The 20,425-nt window shown below is 47.4% G+C and overlaps 1 protein-coding gene across 2 annotated transcripts in view; it reads left to right on the forward strand.

Moving 5' to 3' along the window:
* The window catches only part of DPYSL5 (dihydropyrimidinase like 5), a 102,632-nt gene extending 95,281 nt beyond the window's left edge, over window positions 1-7,351 (forward strand). For both annotated transcript variants that reach the window (XM_058682805.1, XM_058682804.1), the window contains 2 exons: window positions 2,319-2,487; window positions 4,329-7,351. In XM_058682805.1, the coding sequence (XP_058538788.1) occupies window positions 2,319-2,487; window positions 4,329-4,414 (255 nt within the window). In that variant the 3' untranslated portion in view covers window positions 4,415-7,351. The remainder of the gene's footprint in view (window positions 1-2,318; window positions 2,488-4,328) is intronic.
* The last annotated feature ends 13,074 nt before the right edge of the window (window positions 7,352-20,425 follow it).

Below are 20,425 nucleotides of genomic sequence, written 5' to 3' on the forward strand. Positions count from 1 at the left end.
TTTGTTCATACAGCACAATGTCTGACCGAGGGTGGCTGTCATTTTAAAAAGGAAACTGGAAAACAAGTGTCGGTTGGGATGTGGAGAAAGGGGAACCCTTGTTCGTTGCTGGAAGGAATGTCAAATGGTGCAGCCGCTCTGGAAAACAGTTTGGCACGTCCCCAAAAGTTAGATATTAGAGTTACCAGAGGAGCCAGCATTTCTCCTCTTGCAAAAATCCTCAAGGAAGTAAAAATAGGTGTCTACACAAAAGCTCGTACACGTCCATAACAGCATCACTCATAGAGGCCGAGAAGTGGAAACACCTCCAATGTCCATCAACTGTTGAATGGATAAACATAATGAAGTATAGCCATTCAGTAAAATATTATTTGGCCCGAGAAGGAAATGGAGTCCTCATATATGCTGCATTCAACACACGTGAACCTTAAGAGCATTATGCCAAGTGAAAGAATCTCGTCACAAAATACCACATAGCTTAAGATTCCATTTATGTGAAGTGTCCGTAATGTCCATAGACAGAAGATCCATTAGTGGTTAGTTAAGGCCGGGGGGTGGGGAACAGGAGTGACTGCAGACGGGTGTGGGATTGCTTTTTGGGGGCGATGAAAATGTTTGGGAATTAGACAGCGGTGGCCCAAAGTTGGGAATGCGCTCAACGCCACTGAATTGTGCACTTTCGAATGGCAAGTTTTATGGCATGTGAATTATATTTCAATATGAAACAAAAAGAATGACGGTTCTGCGGTCTTTCCAAAAAAAAAAAAAAAGGCATTTGGTATTCAGGAAATTGGGTCAAAAGAGAGCGGAGAGAGTATTTCAAGCCCTTCTAAAAGGCAGCCTCATAAAAAAGTGAGATAGATCCCAATTCACAACACACTGCTCCCCTCGGGTCAGCCACCATGGAAGAGCCCCAGTTTCCAGGATTGGTATCAATTCAACCCAGAGTCTCTTTATCTAAAGCATTTATTACAACGACAACGTAAGGGTCCCAAGAAAAAGCCAGTTCTGTTAAAGTAAAGGAGCACTTGCATGCAGAAAAAGAAAACTATCAAAAAGTCTCATTTTCCAAAAATTGTCAGTGATCAGTCCCTAAAGAGCATGGGGCTCAGGGAAGAAATCCTCTCTGGGAGGGTGTGGTATACAGCCAGTAACGAAGGGGCTGGCAACGGCTGTCACCTGCCAAGGTCACAAACTCTGTTTTCACTCAGCTGGTGTTTCCACCTTTCACCACTGGGACCCCAGCTTCCCAAGCTAGGATGCTAACGTGCAGCCAGCCTAGTAGAGGCCAAAACAGTTCAGACCAGGCTTGACATTCTGAGGGCTGAGCTAAACCCTAGGTCTGTTGTTGGAGAATATAAAGGAATACGGAGGCTGAAGATCCTTCAAGAAATCCCCCATTGTCTATTGTTGCAACCAGATTTTCAGGAAGCAGCAAGGAGGTGGAGGTTATGCCCCAGACGAGTGCCTGGCATGTAGATCATCCACGCTGCTCCTTCAGACTTTCTGAGCACACCCCAACTCACTTTGTCCTCACAGCAGCATGAATAAGCACACGTAAATGACCTCTGCCCTAATTACAGCTCCCGGTGCTTTCACATCACTTGCCATGTGCCAGAGCAGTTCGAAGAGCTGTATGTGTATTAATTCATTTGATCCCCTAACAATTCTATATGCAGTACCAATAGACACTATGGTCAGCCTATTTTTACAAATAAGGAAACAGGCACAGAGAGGTTAGGTAACTTGCATAAGGTCGCAGAGCTGCGACTGGAACCCAGGCTGTCTAGATACCGAACATAGGCTCTTAACTTTGCTGCCTTTGTGAGTACAAAAGTGACTAACATTGCCACTGGGGATTCTCCTCTCCAAATCGGCTGTATTTTGTGTCTCTCCCCACAAAGTTGTCAGATCACAGTAAAAGGCATGGCCTCTTGGAAGCCTGGCGTGTGAGGGGATAACATTGCTCCGTGGGAGGGGAATACCCCAGAAATCCACCTGCCGCCTTGGAAGGGATTCCACCAATGTTGAGGGGGAGCCAGCGGGGGCCTCTCTATGCAAGGGCGCCCGCACACACATACACACGTGCACACACTGGGAGGTAAAAGACTCCACTCCTGAGCTCAAGACGTAAGAAACCTTTGTCGCGGGCAGTCATTTGGGTCCTGAGAAGAGTGGCAGCATCCAACCTCCTGCCGGCCATCGGGGAGGCTCTGGTGGAGACGGTGTCTGGGCTCTGATGGCATCTGGGCTCTGATGGTGTCTGGGCTCTGATGGTGTGCTCTTTTCCCATTTCCTCCTTCTCCATCCTTCGCTAGACCTTAAAGGTTAGAGGAGTGGACCGTACTCCCTACCTGGGGGACGTAGCTATCGTTGTGCATCCCGGGAAAAAAGAGATGGGAACGCCACTCGCAGACACTCCTACTCGGCCCGTTACCCGACACGGGGGCATGAGGGACCTTCACGAGTCCAGCTTCAGCCTCTCTGGTAAGAGCAAGGGCCGCTCCGGCTGGGATGCGTGGCTCTACCACAGTGGGGTGGCCGGAGGACAGGCCCACCCTGGCAGCTTTTTCTGTGGCTTTTTCTCTTTGTCTTCTCCCTCCCCCTACCACCCCATCCCACGTCTGCAGATGGGTGTTGGGTCCCACATAGAGACACAAATATCAGGAGGGGCGGGAGGGCTCTTCGGGTCCCTGGGCACCAATCATTCCAAGAGGCCGTGGCTTGTCTGCTGCTCGCCCCGCAGTTTCTAAGTTCAGAAAATTTTTCCCTTGAAACATCTTCGGGGCCCTGCACACAGTGGGTGCCCCAGGGGTGATCAGAGCTCTGAAGGGTTAACCCTCTCTGCTACATGAGACTGTATCCCAATGCAGTCTCCCTGTCCCCATCCCTGCTCCTTGCCAGCCTCTAAAAGAGGTATTTCCCTGTTCCCTTTCCTCCCCCGCCTCAGCCCCGTGTTTGTCCCTCTGGCACCTTCTTTTTTGTCAGCAATTGTAGTATATGTAATACCACATATAATATATGGGGGGCGGGGTTGTTCTGGGACTTTCCTGTCAATAACTCACAGCCCAGGTGCTCTGCAGTAGCGAAAGGTGGGGGTCGTTGCCACAAAAATGGTAGCCCTCCGTGGAGAATGAGCACGGTAAGGTGGCCTGGTCCTCCAGGCCGCTTTGATGGACACTGGGACCCCACCCCCGACCCCAGCTTGAAAGGGGCAGGACGGGGTCTCCTTGAACACGCTGAGCGGCCTTCAGAGTCGGACCGGGTGGAGACCTGGCATCACTCTGCAAGGGCCACACCGGGACCCAAACAGTGAGAGGAGCAAGATCCAGATGCTTCCACACAGGGTGTGGCATTTACTGTTATGATAGGAAAGGCCGAGGGAGGGGGCTCCCCGCCGAGCTTCCTGTGTGTCCCCCTATGTGCTGGGGGCAGAAGACACGTGGTTCCTGTTTAGAAGTTTTGAGGACTTCGTGGTCTGTGGGGAGGGGTACTTTCCACCACTCTCTCCATCCTCAGAGGCGATCTCAGTGCCAAGATAACTATCTCCCTGCCCCCGCCCTAAAGGCCACTGCCAGTCCCACCAGGGACAAGACACGTGTGCTGGGAGTCGGGAGGGAGTCCGTGGTGCCGAGTGTCGTGGTCAGGCCTTGCCATCCCAGGAGGTGTAGGCTCCCACGGCTGCCTGGGCACGGCCCTTCCTGCAGCAGCCAGGCCCACAAGAAGCCACAAGGCCCTCGGAGCGGCCAGTGGCTTCGGCTCCCTGGTCTCGGGGCAGGCCTCTCTCCAACTCAGCAAATATCCCTCCACCCCAGTCTCCTCTCTCCTGGGCAGGCTAGGTGGAAGAATGTCCCGCTCGCTCCCTGGGGCACCAAGCCACTTTCTGAGTCTTGGGATTTCAAGATGCTGGGCCTTTGGGGTGTGGTTCTTTGATTTTTCCGGAACAACGGAGGGCCCAGCCGTCTCCCTGTCTTACTCACTGAGGCGTGTATACAAAGGCCCGAGTGCTAACGGGCTGACTGACGGTCCGTGTGCCTGACAAGAGACCACATGTCCAGGTTTGGGAGCAGCGAAGGTAGCAGAGTAGCAGTTCATCGGAGAGGCCCTCGATCAGAAAGACCTGGGTTCAAATCCAGGCTCTGCCACCTACCTACACGCTGTGTAACACTGGGCAAGTCACTTAACTTCCCTGAGCCTCGTTTTCCTCACCTGTAAAACCGGATGGGGTTGTGAGGGTTCAGACAGATCGTGCCCACAGAGGGCTGAACGCCTCCGCCGGGGAATGGTGGCTGTGCAGCCGAGCTCACCCCCTGCTTCCTTCTCTGCAGGTTCTCAAATCGATGACCATGTTCCAAAGCGAGCTTCGGCTCGGATCCTCGCTCCCCCCGGAGGCAGGTCAAGCGGCATTTGGTAAAGGCACTGACCAGCCCCCCGCGTGAGGACGCACCACTGCCACCAGCCCGCACACCCTCCGGCCGCAGCTGCAGGGGGCGGGAGAGGCTGGGCTGGGCAGTACACACCACCTGAGGGGGCCACGGGACCCGGGGAGCCCTCGCCATGTCTGACACGCGATTCACTGTGCTTCGAGCCAACCCTAACAGGCACTTTGAGATGTGTCCCTCCCGCTGCAGTCCTTTCCTGCCTTGGCCTCGGCAGGCTTTGGGGGGCCCGGGAAACCCACACTATGCACAGAGCCCAATGCATAGAGCCCGGCCCAGCCCCTCCTCTCACACCCGCCTCCATGCGCTGGCTTTGGGAAAGCCCAGACTTTAGTGCCCTGCCCCCTGGCTGACCCGCCAGCTGTCCGGAGCACTTTAGCAGATGTGTGTTAGAGGAAAAGGACCCCCTCCCCCTAAGGAGGCCCCGCGGTTGCTTTTCCCAAGTCAGACAGGTGTTGGCTTCCCGGCCGTGCCCAGGGGGTCCCATTTTTCCTGACTCCACGCTGGCCCCTGTGTGGGTGTGGTTGGGGCGCTCCGCACCCTCCGCCAGCTTCTTCCTCCCCCCCCCCCCCCACCCCACCCTCTGGGAGTCACAGGCCCGGAGGGGCTAGCTGGGTGGGGCACGGGGCTGGTGCCAGGCGCGTGTACATGATTTTGTTTTGCACGTTTGGTTTGCGCAGTGGTTTGGTTTGACTTGTTTGTGCATCCTGTGAAAAATAACGGTGCTTCGTGTCACTAGCATAGCATAGAAACAGGAGTAGATGTGGACCTTAAGAGATGCTGCACTCGACACCAACCAGACAGCCTAGGGCACAGACGAGGAGGGGGCGGTGAGGGGTTGGACTCACAGGCCCTTCTTCTCCCAACCTGGGGCCTTCCAGGCTGCCGAGGCCTTGTCCCAGGCCCTCCTCCTGTCCCCTCCCCTCTTGGTATAGTTCCCTACAGTCTGAGAGGGTGCCCCGGGGACCGTCGGGGAGCGGAGTCACCTTTCCCATCTCTGGCTCTGGTCACTCCCAGCCCTGACACCCTCACGCCCCCAGCCAGCTTCCTGTAACCTCCCCCTGCTGGACGGAGGCCCGGCCGCTCTTCCTGTGTGATTGGCAAGAGGCCTCGTGCCTGCTAAGAGAGGGGGAGCGGGACCAGGGAGGGAGTGGGCTGGAGGCCAGGCCAGCGGGACGGGGCTGGAGAACCCACATTGCTGCACAGGTGCCGTGGAGCCCCGTGGTCAGCACCTCACCTTCACCTGCCCGTGGCCTCCCTCTCCTCCCACCTCCAGCCGAGCCCTCCCTGCCTCGGAAGCACCGGGAGGTCTCCATGGAGACGCTAGAGGCCGGGTGATCTCCATCCACCCTGAGCGAGCTGGGAAGCAGCCCAGCCACCTGCCCTTCTTAAGCTCTGCCTTCCCCTCGGGGAAGTGATTTCATGTCGCACATCGCTTTGCGCACCCCAGGCTTGTTCCAGGACTCGGGCCAGCGGTCGTACCCTGCACGTTTCTTTCGTGCTTTACGTGTCGTCAAAGCACTTGCATCTACGAGCGCTCACTTGCTCCTCGCAACGGCAGAGCGTGTATTGTGGTCCCCATTTCGCAGATGAGACCCAGAAGGTTTAGGCCTTCTGACCCCAGAAGTGTCCAGGACCACCCCTAAGGGCGTGGCTGCCTCCCCCCCGCTGTGGAAAGGAGGAGGGGTGACGTCTCTTGTAGATGCCACCCAAGAATTCAACCACCCGGAAGACTGACTCCCTTGGTAGGCGTTCTGCTTTGTTTTGCACAGATAGCTAGATCTTCCTTGTAGACAAACTAACGCGTGTTCACTGCCCGAGCCAGAACTAGATCCGTGTTGGCGGCTTGCCGTGTGGTTTGCGCTGCCCCCACACCCTCACTTCTCCCTTCAAGCTCATCTTCCTCACTCACTCAGGGGCTGAGAGGACAGAGACGGTACCCCAGGGAGCAGAGGGAGCAAAGGCACCCACGGGGACAGGAGGTAGGGATCTGGGCCTGGGAAACTGTGACCCTGATCCCTCGGTACAGTGCACATCACCATCTTTATCCCTTCCAGCCCTTTGCTGGGTCGCGGGCCTTGGGAAGATGCCAAAGAGCCGAGCAGTGGTGGTGGCCGGCGGGCAGAGTGTCCCTGCTTGGGCCAGGAAAGCTTTACCTTCTCTGAGTGCCTCTGCCTGAGAGATGCATGGTCTGTGGCTCTAGGAGACCACGTCTTGGAGTGGTCCACCGCAGGCCTTCCGCTTCATCTACCCTCCCCACCCCCACCCCCGATCTTTCATAGACCCCACCCTCGCCCGGGAGCTTCTAGATGAAGATCAGAAGGAGGCTCAGGGGACCACATGAACGGTCCGCTTCCGCCACCCGCTCCTTGCCCCTGTGCAGAGCTCCAGCCGGCTCCATCGGCAGCCCCACTGCCCCTGGTTGGAATGAAAAAGGGTCTCTGGTTGCACTGAATGCAGCTCTCAAACTGGTCTTGTACTTGCTGAATAAATACTGTTGTTCTTGCCTTAGCTGCTCTCTAGGTTTGTGGGAATAAGTTACCAGAAAATTGTGCTACTGTGTGTGCGTGTGCGTGTGCGTGTGTGTAGTGCTAGGAGTCCACAGTAGGTCTCTGTCAAGCCGATGCCGCGATGAGGGCTTTTCCGATACTGACCCAGAAACCACAGAACCACGCGAAAACCCAAACCACCCTCTCCAGCTGCCCGGGCGGCAGGCACAGCCTGGGGTCAGGATGGAGCCTCCAGCACCCAAGTGACTTCTCACTCCTCTGTAAACGTCATGGTGCTAAGATCGTGTCAACCCCAAGATGACACATGGTCCTGTGCTTTGGCCACCTGTTTGAGGCAAAAACAAAACAGCCCGACACATTGTGTTCTGGTGCAGGTTTGTATTAAACTGTAGCTACTTCTCACCTGGTCTCAGTTGTGTTTCTTCAAAGAAGAGGGACTTTGACAGGGGACCTCTTCCACAGTGGCAGGGGCGAGGCTTTGGTTGCTAAGAAAATTCAGCTCTGGTTTTTCACTCGTGTCGGGTGGCAGGTAGCAGCTCGCTGAGAGGTGGGAGCCTCAGTGCCCGGCACTCGGGGCTCTGTCCCCTTCCTGGTGGGGACAAAAGCAAGGCTTTGGATGCCAGATTCCCAGGACAAGGTTGCTGAGTTAACTGAAACAGCCGTAATTGGGAGAAAGCATTACGTACAAAAGGAGGTGTGGGAAACTAGGCTTCCCCCACTTATCCCTTGTTGCCTTGGCTACCATTTTGGAAACCCATCGACCCATAGACCCCCCTCCCCCTTTACACAATGGAACTCTTGGCTAATGGAGCTGTGACCTCATAAAATCACATGACAGAGCTGTCCGAAGGCCAGTGTGTCTTTTTTTTTTAATGTTTATTTATTTTTGAGGAAGAGAGAGACAGAGCGTGAGCAGGGGAGAGGCAGAGAGAGAGGGAGACACAGAATCTGAAGCAGGCTCTAGGCTCTGAGCTGTCAGCACAGAGCCCGACGCAGGGCTCGAACTCACCGACCGTGAGATCATGACCTGAGTGAAAGTCAGATGCTTAACTGACTCAGGCGCCCCAGCCAGTGTGTCTTTTTCAGGCTGCTCCCTGGTTCTCCAGAACCCCACCTTTTGGGTTGGTCTACTATACCCTCTAACCCCTGCCACCTGCATCACCTCCACCGTCTCTCTAGATCTCAGCCAGATGTTGGAAGGGATTACCAGATCAAACTCGTCCACACTACAGGGTGAAATTGTTTCCAGTACTACGGGGTCACTTGTAGTTTTTTCTTAGCCCCCAAAGACAAAACCCTAGTGGCAAAGGAACTTTCCCACTTCTCGCCAAATAAACAACCCTGCCAACAAGGCCAGAACCGAAAGAAATCCCCGGGGTGCTGCGTTGGGACCAAGCACTCGGCTGTAATGAAGTGAGCTGTATGCCCAAACTCTGGTGGGGTTTCTGAGCCAGATGGAAACACTGTTACCTGGCTTGCAAAGGATGCCGAGTCCCTGGGATGGTACTGGGCCAAAGTGTCTGTTACCCTGATTTCCCATCACGTGGGAGCATACCAGAATTTGACTAGCGGCCAAAAATCTTTTGTGTTTGGATGAAAAGCATGCCACGTGTTCAGCAGGCCATGTGCATGGTATTGGATGGTTTATGGAGAAAAAAATAAAAGATACCCGGGAAGACACGGCATGCCTTTGTGTGTATGTAGTTGCGGGAAAATAAAAGACCACAGACTTTAAAATAAAGCCATCTAGTAAGATAAGGGTTTTAGTGCTTTCTCACTAAAACTGTAAAAGATCTAACATTTGGTTGGTACTTGACGCTGTCTTACAATGAAAGCTGATTTCTTCACTTTCTTCCCCTGGTATATTTACAAAGTACACATTTATACCTATGGGGAATCTTGTCCTGTTTTTCCCGGGACAGTTCCGGGTTAAGTCTGTTGTTCCAGGGTAATTAGTGGTGCCACCTTTCATATATGTCGTGCTTTGGGCACTAACTTATTTGGCCACCTCATGCATCCCTATATATTCATTAGGCTATGAAGATGCCTGATCGGGAGTTAAAATTCATTCCATCACTGAAAGGTGAAGGGCAGGGCATCGTGGGAGGTGGGGAAAATGCGTCCTTCTGCTGTGAGTGGGGACACGGTGTCCTGTGACAAGCCCCGAGTCTTCACAGCTCTGCCATGGGTACAGCAGAATGGGGAAGGTCTGGGGGCGCTTCCCTAAGCTTTTCTGTTTAGTGTATAGACTTATTATTCCATTAAAAATTAGAAGTCTACCACTTTTCATCATTTACTGTTAAGGGGACTATGATCCCATTTAACAGCTTCATTGAACACTTTACAACATTTCTAACTACATTCGAAATTCCATCTCCTTCTTAAGCACCTTTCCTAAAAGCTAAATAATTATCGCCAATCTAATCAATTAAACCCACAACTATAGTGAGCTTAGAGGTTCATTAGATGTTTCACTGCCACACATAAACTTAGATTTCACCTCGAAGTCCTAAATCTTTGGCTGGGAGCCTGGGCATCTAAGAGGATGTGAGGAAGGCCTACTTCCTACCTTCCACTCCAGTGGCTCAAATTTCCAAAGTTAGGTACCAGATTCTCACTTTACCACTATTCGGTCCCTCTACACCAACCGCATAATTATTAGTGCAAGACTCCTACGTTAAGTTCTAGCCAGATGAATTCTGCCTCCTTTAAAATTTTTCCTGAATACATTAGATGCTTTGTATTTTAAGGTTTCCTTAAATTTTAACTGAACAAATTCTGTTCCTGTATAGCTTTCTTTTAAAAATAGGCTTTATTTTTTTTAGAACAGTTTTGATTTACAGAAAAACTGAAAAGATAGTACAGAGAGATGCTACATACCCCACACCCAGCTTCCCCTATTATCAACATCTCACATTAATATGGCACTTTTGTTACAATTAAAGCACCAATATTGAGGCATTCTCATTAACTAAAACCCATACTTTATTCATATGTCCTTAGTTTTTACCTACTGTCCTTATTCTCTTTCAGAATCCCATCGAGAACGCCACAGTACATTTGTTTGTCATGTCCCCTTGGGCTTCATTTGGCTGTGACCGTTGTCAGACTTTTCCTTGTTTTCGATAACCTCGATAGTTTTGAGGAGTACTGGTCAGGTGTTTTATAGAAGGCTTCTCTGTTAGAATTGGTCCACTGTTTTTCTCAAATGAATGGTTAGGTTATGAATTTTTAGGAGGAAGGCCACAGAAACGAAGTGTGCTTTTAATCACATCATATTAAGGATAATACTGAGTACATGATTTATCACTATTGATATTGACCTTGATCACCCAGATAAAGTCTGGCATCACTGTTTTTAAAAATTTTTTTAACGTTTATTATTTTTGAGAGAAAGAGACAGAGCGTGAGCAGGGGAGGGGCAGAGAGAGAGGGAGGCACAGAATCCGAAGCAGGCTCCAGGCTCTGAGCTGTCAGCAGAAAGCCCAACGTGGGGCTTGAACCCACCAGCCGTGAGATCATGTTCTGTGTCGAAGTCAGACATTTCACGTACTGAGCCATCCGGGCACCCCTGGCATCACTTTTTAAATTTACATTGTTCCCTTTTAAGACCCCACCAGCTCCTCTTTTTACAAAATGTAACTTTCTTAAGCCACTAAATATATCCTACTATGTGCTGCGCTAAATTTTACAGGCATTTGCTAAATGGTTCTCCTAGCTATGACTCTTTTTTTATTCAGTATCAATTGTAAAGTCTTTACTTTGACCATGGGAGAACAAGAAGATTCTGGTATCTTAGAACAGCACCTGATCAACAAGAAATATGCACATTAAACACAGGCTCTTGAGGTTTTATCTGAACTTCTGACTCCTGTGTCAAAATTTAGGCATTTATACACACGCACATGCACACAATATTTTTATTTCACTACATAACCCCAACTTCATGAGGCCTTTGGATAAATACAAGTATCCACTAGCTTAATGCTGTTTGAATCATACTTCCAAAATCCAATTAGAAATTCTAGGGAAAGGGGCGCCTAGGTGGCTCAGTCATTGGATTGTCTACCTCTTGATTTTGGCCCTGGTCATGATCTCATAGTTCATGGGATCAAGCCCCGCACTGGGCTCTATGCTAACAGCACGGAGCCTGCTTAGATTCTCTCTCTCTCTTTCTCTCTGTCCCCTGCTTGCTCTCTCTGTCTCAAAATAAATAAATGTTAAAACAAACAAAAAACAACAAAAAGGAAACTCTAAGAAAAAATGGCACTAAACAGATAAAGTTAATAAGCTAATGTTGAGGAAACATATTATTATTTTAATGCAATGCAGGAAGTTAGGTTGCAACTTTTCTATGGATTTATATGATTTTGGATTATCTGAATTTTACTGAATGAATTGATAAAAGATACATTTTTTCCATTTGTAACCCATATTAGTCTCAATATCTTTCAACGACCATCAAAACCCCATGTCTTGGCACAAAAACAGACACACCGATCAGTGGAAAAGAATAGAGAACCCAGAAATGGACCCACAAACGTATGGCCAACTAATCTCTGACAAAGCAGGAAAGAATATCCAATGGAATGAAGACAGTTTCTTCAGCAAGTGATGCTGGGAAAACTGGACAGCGACATGCAGAAGAATGAACCTGGACGACTTTCTTACACCATACACAAAAATAAACTCAAAATGGATGAAAGACCTAAATGTAAGACCAGAAGCCATCAAAACCCTAGAGGAAAAAGCAGGCAAAAACCTCTTTGACCTCGACTGCAGCAATTTCTTAACACGTCTCCGGAGGCAAGGGAAACGAAGGGAAAAATAAACTACTGGAACCTCATCAAAATAAAAAGCTTCTGCACAGCAAAGGAAACAATCAGCAAAACTAAAAGGCAACCGACGGAATGGGAGAAGGTATTTGCAAACGACATATCAGATAAAGGGTTAGTATCCAAAATCTATAAAGAACTTATCAAACTCAACACCCAAAAAGCAATCCAGTGAAGAAACGGGCAAAGAAGACATCCAGATGGCCAACCGACACATGAAAAAATGCTCAACATCAGGGAAATACAAATCAAAACCACAACGAGATACCACCTCACACCTGTCAGAATGGCTAATAACATTAACAACTCAGGCAACAACAGATGTTGGCGAGGATGCGGAGAAAGAGGATCTCTTTTGCATTGTTGGTGGCAATGCAAGCTGGTGCAGCCACTCTGGAAAACAATATGGAGGTTCCTCAAAAAACTGAAAATCGAACTACCCTATGACCCAGCAAATGCACTACTAGGTATTTATCCAAGGGATACAGGTATGCTATTTCTAAGGGGCACATGTACCCCGATGTTTATAGCAGCACTATCGACGATAGCCAAAGTATGGAAACAGCCCAAATGTCCATCGATGGATGAATGGATAAAGAAGGTGTGACATATATATATATATATATATATACACACACACACACACAACGGAGTATTACTCGGCAATCAAAAGAAATGAAATCTTGTCATTTGCAACTACATGGATGGAACTGGAGGGTATTATGCTAAGTGAAATTAGTCAGTCAGAGAAAGACAAATATCATATGACTTCACTCACATGAGGACTTTAAGATACAAGACAGATGAACATAAGGGAAGGGAAGCAAAAATAATATAAAAACAGGGAGGGGGACAAAACGTAAGAGACTCTTAAATATGGAGAACAAACAGAGGGTTACTGGAGGGGTTGTGGGAGGGGGGATGGGCTGAATGGGTAAGGGGCACTAAGGAATCTACTCCTGAAATCATTGTTGCACTATATGCTAACTAACTTGGATGTAAATTTAAAAAAATAAATTAAATGGTAAAAAAAAAAAACATGCTTTACATAATATTTACAAAAATGCTTTAGCTATTTCATTTTAGTGCAAAAATTCAAATTCGTGTTGAAATCAATTATGCCATATTCAAAATTCTTGATTTCACATTCTATAGTATCACCTTGAGGGGAGGGAGGCAAAATTATATTTTAAAGAAACAAACTCACTGAGTTTCCCAGCTTTGTTAATGTTTTAAACACCTTTTGAATCTGAGAGGCAGTTAATCCTGAATTCCCAAACTTGAAATCTTAAAACTGCATTAGGGTGCATTTTATTTTTTTTTTATTATTTTTTTATTTTTTTTATTTTTTTTAAATTTTTGTTTAATCTTTATTTATTTTTGAGAGAGAGACAGCGTGCGAGCAGGGAAGGAGCAGAGAGAGAGGGAGACAGAATCAGAAGCAGGCTCCAGGCTCCGAGCTGTCAGCACAGAGCCCGACATAGGGCTCGAACTCACCAACTGTGAGATCATGACCTGAGCCAAGGTCGGACGCTCAACCAACTGAGCCACCCAGGCGCCCCTTAGGGTGCATTTTAAAACTGCAATAAGGGTGTGCCTGGGTGGCTCAGTCGGTTGAGCGTCTGACTTTGGCTCAGGTCATGATCTCACGGTTCATGGGTTCGAACCCCACATCGGGTTCTGTGCTGACAGCTCAGAGCCTGGAGCCTGCTTTGGATTCTGTGTCTCCCTTTCCTCCTATCCCTCCCCTGCTCGGTCTTTCTCTCTCAAAAGTAAACATTTAAAACTTTTAAAATAAATAAAGCAGCAATAAGAATTATAAATGCTTCTCTTACCAATAAAGGGAGTGGAGATGACTGAGTCAACCACCAACTTTCTAGAAAGTTCCTTTTGCCTTTTATTTATTCTTTGCCCTGTGACCTGTTCTTATCAGGAAGTTTTCTTTTTGAGCTTAAGAATATGCTAAAAATTTGGCTTAAAAACATCTTAATTATCATAGTTTATAGCTTTACCAAAATACGCACATGCTGTCGGACTGTCTTTCTGGCTCGAATCACACAAGTGCATTGAATATTTTCCTGGAAATGCAAATTCTTCACATTTTTTACTATTAAAAGCAAATTATCTTTCTTGAGACCCTGAGCTTTTCTGAACACTAGTTTTCTTTCTACAGACTGACTACATGTTACATGAATTACAGCTCTAAGCCCCCTTGGGAGGAAATAGATTCTTCAACTGTGAATTAAAGATCGCCTCAAAATGAAAGGCAATTGCTTACAGTGATGCATATTTAAATTTAATCAGCTACTCAGTGCCTCTCCTTTTATTAGAATTCTTGATTTTAAACTATCCTTGGAAGCTTTGCAGCCTCCTTACCTTGAAGGGAGCTGATCCCTTTCAACACTAAGTTTCAAGGCACTGGAGCAGCCCTTTGCAGTAAACCAGACCTTCTCCCCAAGTGAGTCTTTGATCCTTTCACTGCTGTGGGAGCAGAAGTCACTGGGGAACAATGTCTCCGGGGAGGACCCTTGGAATTTTGAACCCCAAGGGAAAGGAGACATCGGTGGCAGGACCTCAAGGGCCTGTTCCTGTCTCTGTTGTACAACAGAAGATTTCCTGACACCCCCAGAAGGAGAGATCTGGAAGCTGCATCAAAGGTATTTTAGGACAAAGCACCGCATGCGGGGGTTGCTGAAGGTTATTTGCTCATTTTTCCAATGGCCAGGGTTGTATAGTGAAATTTTCCCCACTGTGGGCTGGTGGACAGTCAGGGCCTGTCTCTTTTTTAAGTTGTGAGGATTTAAACTTGTGCCTTGGGGGCACTTTATAGATTTTACTTGATGTCCATAAGATGGTTTTGAAATTTCTCCCTGGTATCTGGATGGAAACATATGAAAGGGTTTTGCCTTTGTTAACTCGCCTTTTCATAGCTATCAGACTTTCACCTGGCACCGCGGTCATAGGAGCTATCAAGGCGAAATTGTCATTTTGGATATCTCTGCTGTACCAGTTACATTTTTTAAGCAAATTGGATAGGTTGGGGGTTTATGACAGTTAAACACGAACTGAGCAGGGATGGGGCATCCCTTCCAAGCTCTTGAGCTGAAGTTACCCATTAAGTCAGTCTAGCTCAGTGGTTCTCAACCAGGGGCCATTTTGTCCTCCAGGAGACATTTGGTAACATCTGGACACAGTTTTTGGGTTGTCAAAACTGGGAGCGTGAGAGAATCCAGTGAGTAAAGGTCAGGGGTATTGCTGAACATCCTACAGTGCACAGAACAGCCCCTCACAATAAGGAATTATCTGACCCAAGATGTCAATAGCACCAAGCTTAAGAAACCCTGGTCTAGCCTCAGGGTGAAAACAGGGCATTCGATCATTTTTTTTTTTTTTTAATCATGTGGGAAAAATTTAACAGGAGGGGAGAAGTAGCTTCGTTTATGATACCTATCTTATATGGCAAAGCTTTTTAACTAAAAACACCCCAGGAGTGGAGCTGAACCATAGCATCCCCAGGCAGCAGAGGGGAGGTAAGAAAAATGCCTCCAGAGTAAGACATCAACAGGTCTCACCATGTGTATGCCCGGGCCTCATCTGACAAACCACTGTCAGGGTCCATGTTGTGCCAGATCCTGCCATCATTACGTTAAAATGTTGCGGGAAATAAGAGACCACAGATACAGAATTGATCATTATTAGGTTTTGTCATTTCCTGGGACTCTGCCTATAGGAAGGAAGGAAGTCGAGCACTCACCAAGTGGCAGCTTGAAGAACTGTCGTGTCTCAAATCCTTAGCAATCAAAAGTATAGGCTTTCTTTGATCCATGGGTATAAACTAAGATCCTCTCTGGGAACTGCCTTATGCCCACTAAAGGAAGGAGGCTTCTTAAAACCCAGGAAAGGGAAGGAAGATCTGATGATACTCAGTTGGAGGAGGTTATATATCATGGTTACAATCAAGATTGGAAAAGGCCATTTGAAGGAGTGACAAAATTATCCGAAAAGGGTCACAGTGTTTGCCCGGTAAAATATTAAGAATGCACCTTTCTTGGGGCGCCTGGGTGGCTCAGTCGGTTAAGCAGCTGACTTCGGCTCAGGTCATGATCTCGCGGTCCGTGAGTTCGAGCCCCACGTCAGGCTCTGTGCTGACAGCTCCAGCTCAGAGCCTGGAGCCTGTTTCAGATTCTGTGTCTCCTTCTCTCTGACCCTCCCCCGTACATGCTCTGTCTCTGTCTCAAAAATAAATAAACGTTAAAAAATAATAATAATAATTAAAAAAAAAAAAGAATGCACCTTTTTTTTTTCTCCATTGAAATGCTTTACTTTGAGTATAACAGGTTTACAGTAGAGTGCATGGCAGTGACCCGTGCTGCATGTAAGGAGCTCGGAGGTCACCACTCCAGCCTAACAATAAGAAAAAAGCTGAACAGACTGAAAAAAATCAACAATGATTCTTGGATCTGTAAAGAAGGGAAAGACAGGAAAAATACTGCCCCAAGATTGGAGAGAGAGGAATACCACTTCCTGATTTTATTTTATTTTTTTATCCTGGAATTTATTTTTTTAATATTTTTAATTTTTAAAAATTTGAGTACAATTGATACATAATTTTTTCCACTTCCTGATTTTAAAAGCTACTACACTGGGGCGCCTGGGTAGCTCAGTCGGTTGAGCACCCAACTTCGGCTCAGGTCATGATCTCGCGGTTCGTGAGTTCGAGCCCCGCATTGGGCTCTGTGTTGGCAGCTCAGAGCTTGGAGCCTGCTTCGGATCCTGTGTCTCCCTCTCTCTCTCTCTCTCTCTCTCTCTCTCTCTCTCTCTCTGCCCTTCCCCTGCTCATGCTCTGTCTCTCTCTCAAAAGTAAATAAACATTTAAAAAATTTTTTTAAATGTAAAAGCTACTATGAAGCAAACTGGTGGTTACGAGGGGGGAGGTGGGTAGGAGAATGAATGAACTAGGTGATGGGGATTAAAGAGCACACCGCGATGAGCCCTGAGTAACGTGTGGAAGTGTTGAATCACGGTACTGTTCGCCTGAAACCAACATAACACTGTACATTAATTATACTAGAATTTGGAAAACAAATAATTTTTTAAAAGAAAAACTACTGTGAAGCACCAGTAATCAAGACAGGACTATACAGGGGGCACCTGGCTGGCTTGGCGGGTGGAACACATGACTCTTGATCTCGGGATTGTGAGTTTGAGCCCCATATTGGGTGTAGAGGTTACTTAAAAATAAAATCTTTTTTTGAAAGACTGTAGAGATCTAGATCAATTGAATAGAATATTGAGAGTCCATTAAGAAACAAGAAAACAAGTGTCTATGGTCTCCTGATTTTTGACCAAGATGCCAAGATGATTTAATGGGGGAAAATAGTGTTTTCAACAAATGGTGCTTGGACACCTGGATATCCACCTGCAAAAGAATGTAACTGGAACTTTACCTGAGATCATATGCAAAAAAATTTACTCAAAATGGGGACCCCTGGGTGGCTCAGTCGGTTAAGCATCTGACTTCGGCTCAGGTCATGATCTTGTGGTTCATGAGTTCGAGTCCCCATCAGGCTCTCTGCTGTTTGCACAGAGCCTGCTTCAGATCTTCTGTCCCCTTCTCTCTCTGCCCCTCCCTCTGCTCTCTCTCTCTCTCAAAACTAAATAAGCATTAAAAACGAAAAAGAAAAAAATTTACTGAAACTAGATCGAAGACTTCACTGTGAGAGCTAAAACTGTAAAACTCCTGGAAAAATACCAGAGGAGTATATCTTCATAACCTTGGATTTGGAAATGAATTCATAGGGGCGCCTGGGTGGCGCAGTCGGTTAAGCGTCCGACTTCAGCCAGGTCACGATCTCGCGGTCCGTGAGTTCGAGCCCCGCGTCAGGCTCTGGGCTGACGGCTCGGAGCCTGGAGCCTGTTTCCGATTCTGTGTCTCCCTCTCTCTCTGCCCCTCCCCCGTTCATGCTCTGTCTCTCTCTGTCCAAAAAAAAAAAAAAAAAAAAAACCACCGTTGGAAATGAATTCATAGATATGGCACCAAAAGGCATAAGTAACAAAGGAAAAAAAATAGATACATTTGAGTTCATCAAAATTAAAAACCTTTGTATTTCAAAGGACACTGTCAAGAAAGTGAAATGACAACCCCAGAGAAAAGGTTCATCTCAGCATTATTCACAATCACCAAAAGGTAGCAGCAACCCAAATGCCCACTGATAGGTGAATGGATTAACAAAATGTGATATGTGCACACAGTGGAATACTAGGCAGCTTTAAAAACGAAGGAACCCTTGTCACATGCTACAACTTGGATGAACCTTGAGAACATTATGCCAAGTGAAATAAGCCAGTCACAAAACGACAAGTTATATACGATCCCCCTTATATGAAGTATCTACATACTCAGACTCATAGAAACAGTAGAATGATAGGTACCAGGGGCTGAAGAACAGGTAAAAGGAGAATTGTGTAGTAGAAAAAGGGTTTCAGTTCAGCAAGATGAAAAAGTTCTAGAGATCTATTTAACAATAATGTAAGTATACTTAATCCTACTGAACTGTACACTCAAAAACAGTTAAGATAGGGCAGCGCCTGGGTGGCTCAGTCTGTTGAGTGTCAGACTTCGGCTCAGGTCATGGTCTTGCGGTTCGTGACTTCAAGCCCCGCGTCGGGCCCTGTGCCGACAGTGCTAAGCCTGCTTGGCATTCTCTCTCTCCTTCTCTCTGTCCCTCCTCCACTCGCTCATGCTCCCTCTCTCAAAATAAATAAATTTAAAAAGAGGGAGAATTGTTTATAAAAATTGACCATTTACTACACCACAAAGCAAGATTCAAAACATTCAGAGTGTACAGACTTATTTAAAAAGACCAGAAAAAAAAATTGGAGACAAAGCCAAGAAAAGTCGATGATCAGTCTGTCTAACAGCAGTTTCAGAAATAGGAGTACAGAAAAACCAAAGAAAGGGAGTTTATCAAAGAAATAATAGAAGAAAATTTCCAGATTTTCTGAAAGATAAGAGTTTCCAGGTTAAAGAGACATCATCATGACATTTCTAAACAATGAAAATAATGCTTCAAGAGCCAGCAGGAAAAGAAAGCACAAGCTGCATACAAAGAATTGGAAATTGAATGTCACCTGACTTTATCAATAAAACTATGAAAAGATGGAAAATCATGGAGCTTGTTTTCTAAATCTTGCGGGAAAATCATTTCCATCCTAGAATTCTATACCCAAACAATCTGTCTACCAAGTGTCAATAACAAGTCATTTTCAGGGGGCTCCTGGGTGGTTCAGTCAGTTAAGCGTCCAACTTCAGCTCAGGTCATGATCTCACTGTTTATGAGTTCAGGCCCCGCATCGGGCTCAGTGCTGACAGCTCAGAGCCTGGAGCCTGCTTCGGATTCTGTGTCTCCTTCCCTCTCTGCCCCTCCCCTGCTTGCATTCTGTCTCTCTCTCTAAAAAATAAACAAACATTTAAAAAAAAAAAGGTCATTTTCAGACAATCAAGATTGAAAAGATTGACTTTCCTGGTAATCTTTCCTGGGAATCTACTTGGTGACGTGCCCTGATATATTAAACTAATAATAAAAAATAGAAAAATACGGGACGGAGGAAATGGGAGATTCCACATAGGTAAGAGGGTTAGGAGTGGTTGTAGAGGGAAACCTCTGGAAGGCAGCTGTGCAGCAGCCTACAGAACAACTAGTCCAGAATGGAGCAGCCCTGAGAAAATCCTGAGCAGGAAAACTAGAAAAGCCATTTGCTCTAGTATTCGTTAGCCAAACACGGTTCTCAGACAGGGCAGAACAGCCAGGAAGTATTGCTCTTGCTCTCGATAAGAGAAAAGAGGATTTGCAAGAAGAATTCATCGTGGATTCTCTCAGTTGGGAGATTCCTTACATCTGATTTAACCTCTGCAGAAATTTCTACGGCATCCCTAACTGGTCATCTGGCCCAGGACACAGGACATTTAGTCCAGTGATGGAGAAGTGCCTTCACCAGGCATACGTCACACTCCCCCAAAGTTCTATTTGTTCAACAGTATCTCCTTGATGAAAACCAAATTCTGTCTCTCCGCAACTTGTGCCCCCACCCCCCTCCAGCTCTTCCTCCAGAGGCCGTAGAACAAACGGACTCACTCACATAAGGACTCTTCCAGTATTTGCACATTTTTGTGGGCTTCTCCCCTGCCCACCCTACGCATGTTTCCTCTAGGTGTTCTCAAATGTCAGCATGCGTCAGAATCGCCTGGAGGGTTTATTTAATTTTTTTTTAATGTTTATTTTTGAGAGAGAGAGACAGACAGACGGAGTGCAAGTGGGGGAGGGGCAGAGAGAGAGAGGGAGACCCAGCATCCGAAGCAGGCTCCGGGCCCTGAGCCGGCAGCGCAGAGCCCGACGCGACGCTCGAACTCACAGGTCGCAAGATCATGACCTGAGCCGAAGTCAGACGCTTAACCGACTGAGCCACCCAGGCGCCCCTGGAGGGGTGATTTAAACACAGCTTGCCAGGCCTCGCCCCCAGAGTTTCGGGCTCAGTAGGTCTGGTGTGGGGCCTGAGAATTTGCACTTCTAACAAGTTTCCAGGTGTGCTGAGGACCAAACTTTAAGAGCCGCAGCGGAGCAAATAGCTCCCACTCCTTCAG

Source organism: Neofelis nebulosa, chromosome 9 (genome assembly GCF_028018385.1).
Source record: "Neofelis nebulosa isolate mNeoNeb1 chromosome 9, mNeoNeb1.pri, whole genome shotgun sequence".
NCBI classification, from domain to species: Eukaryota; Metazoa; Chordata; class Mammalia; order Carnivora; family Felidae; genus Neofelis; species Neofelis nebulosa.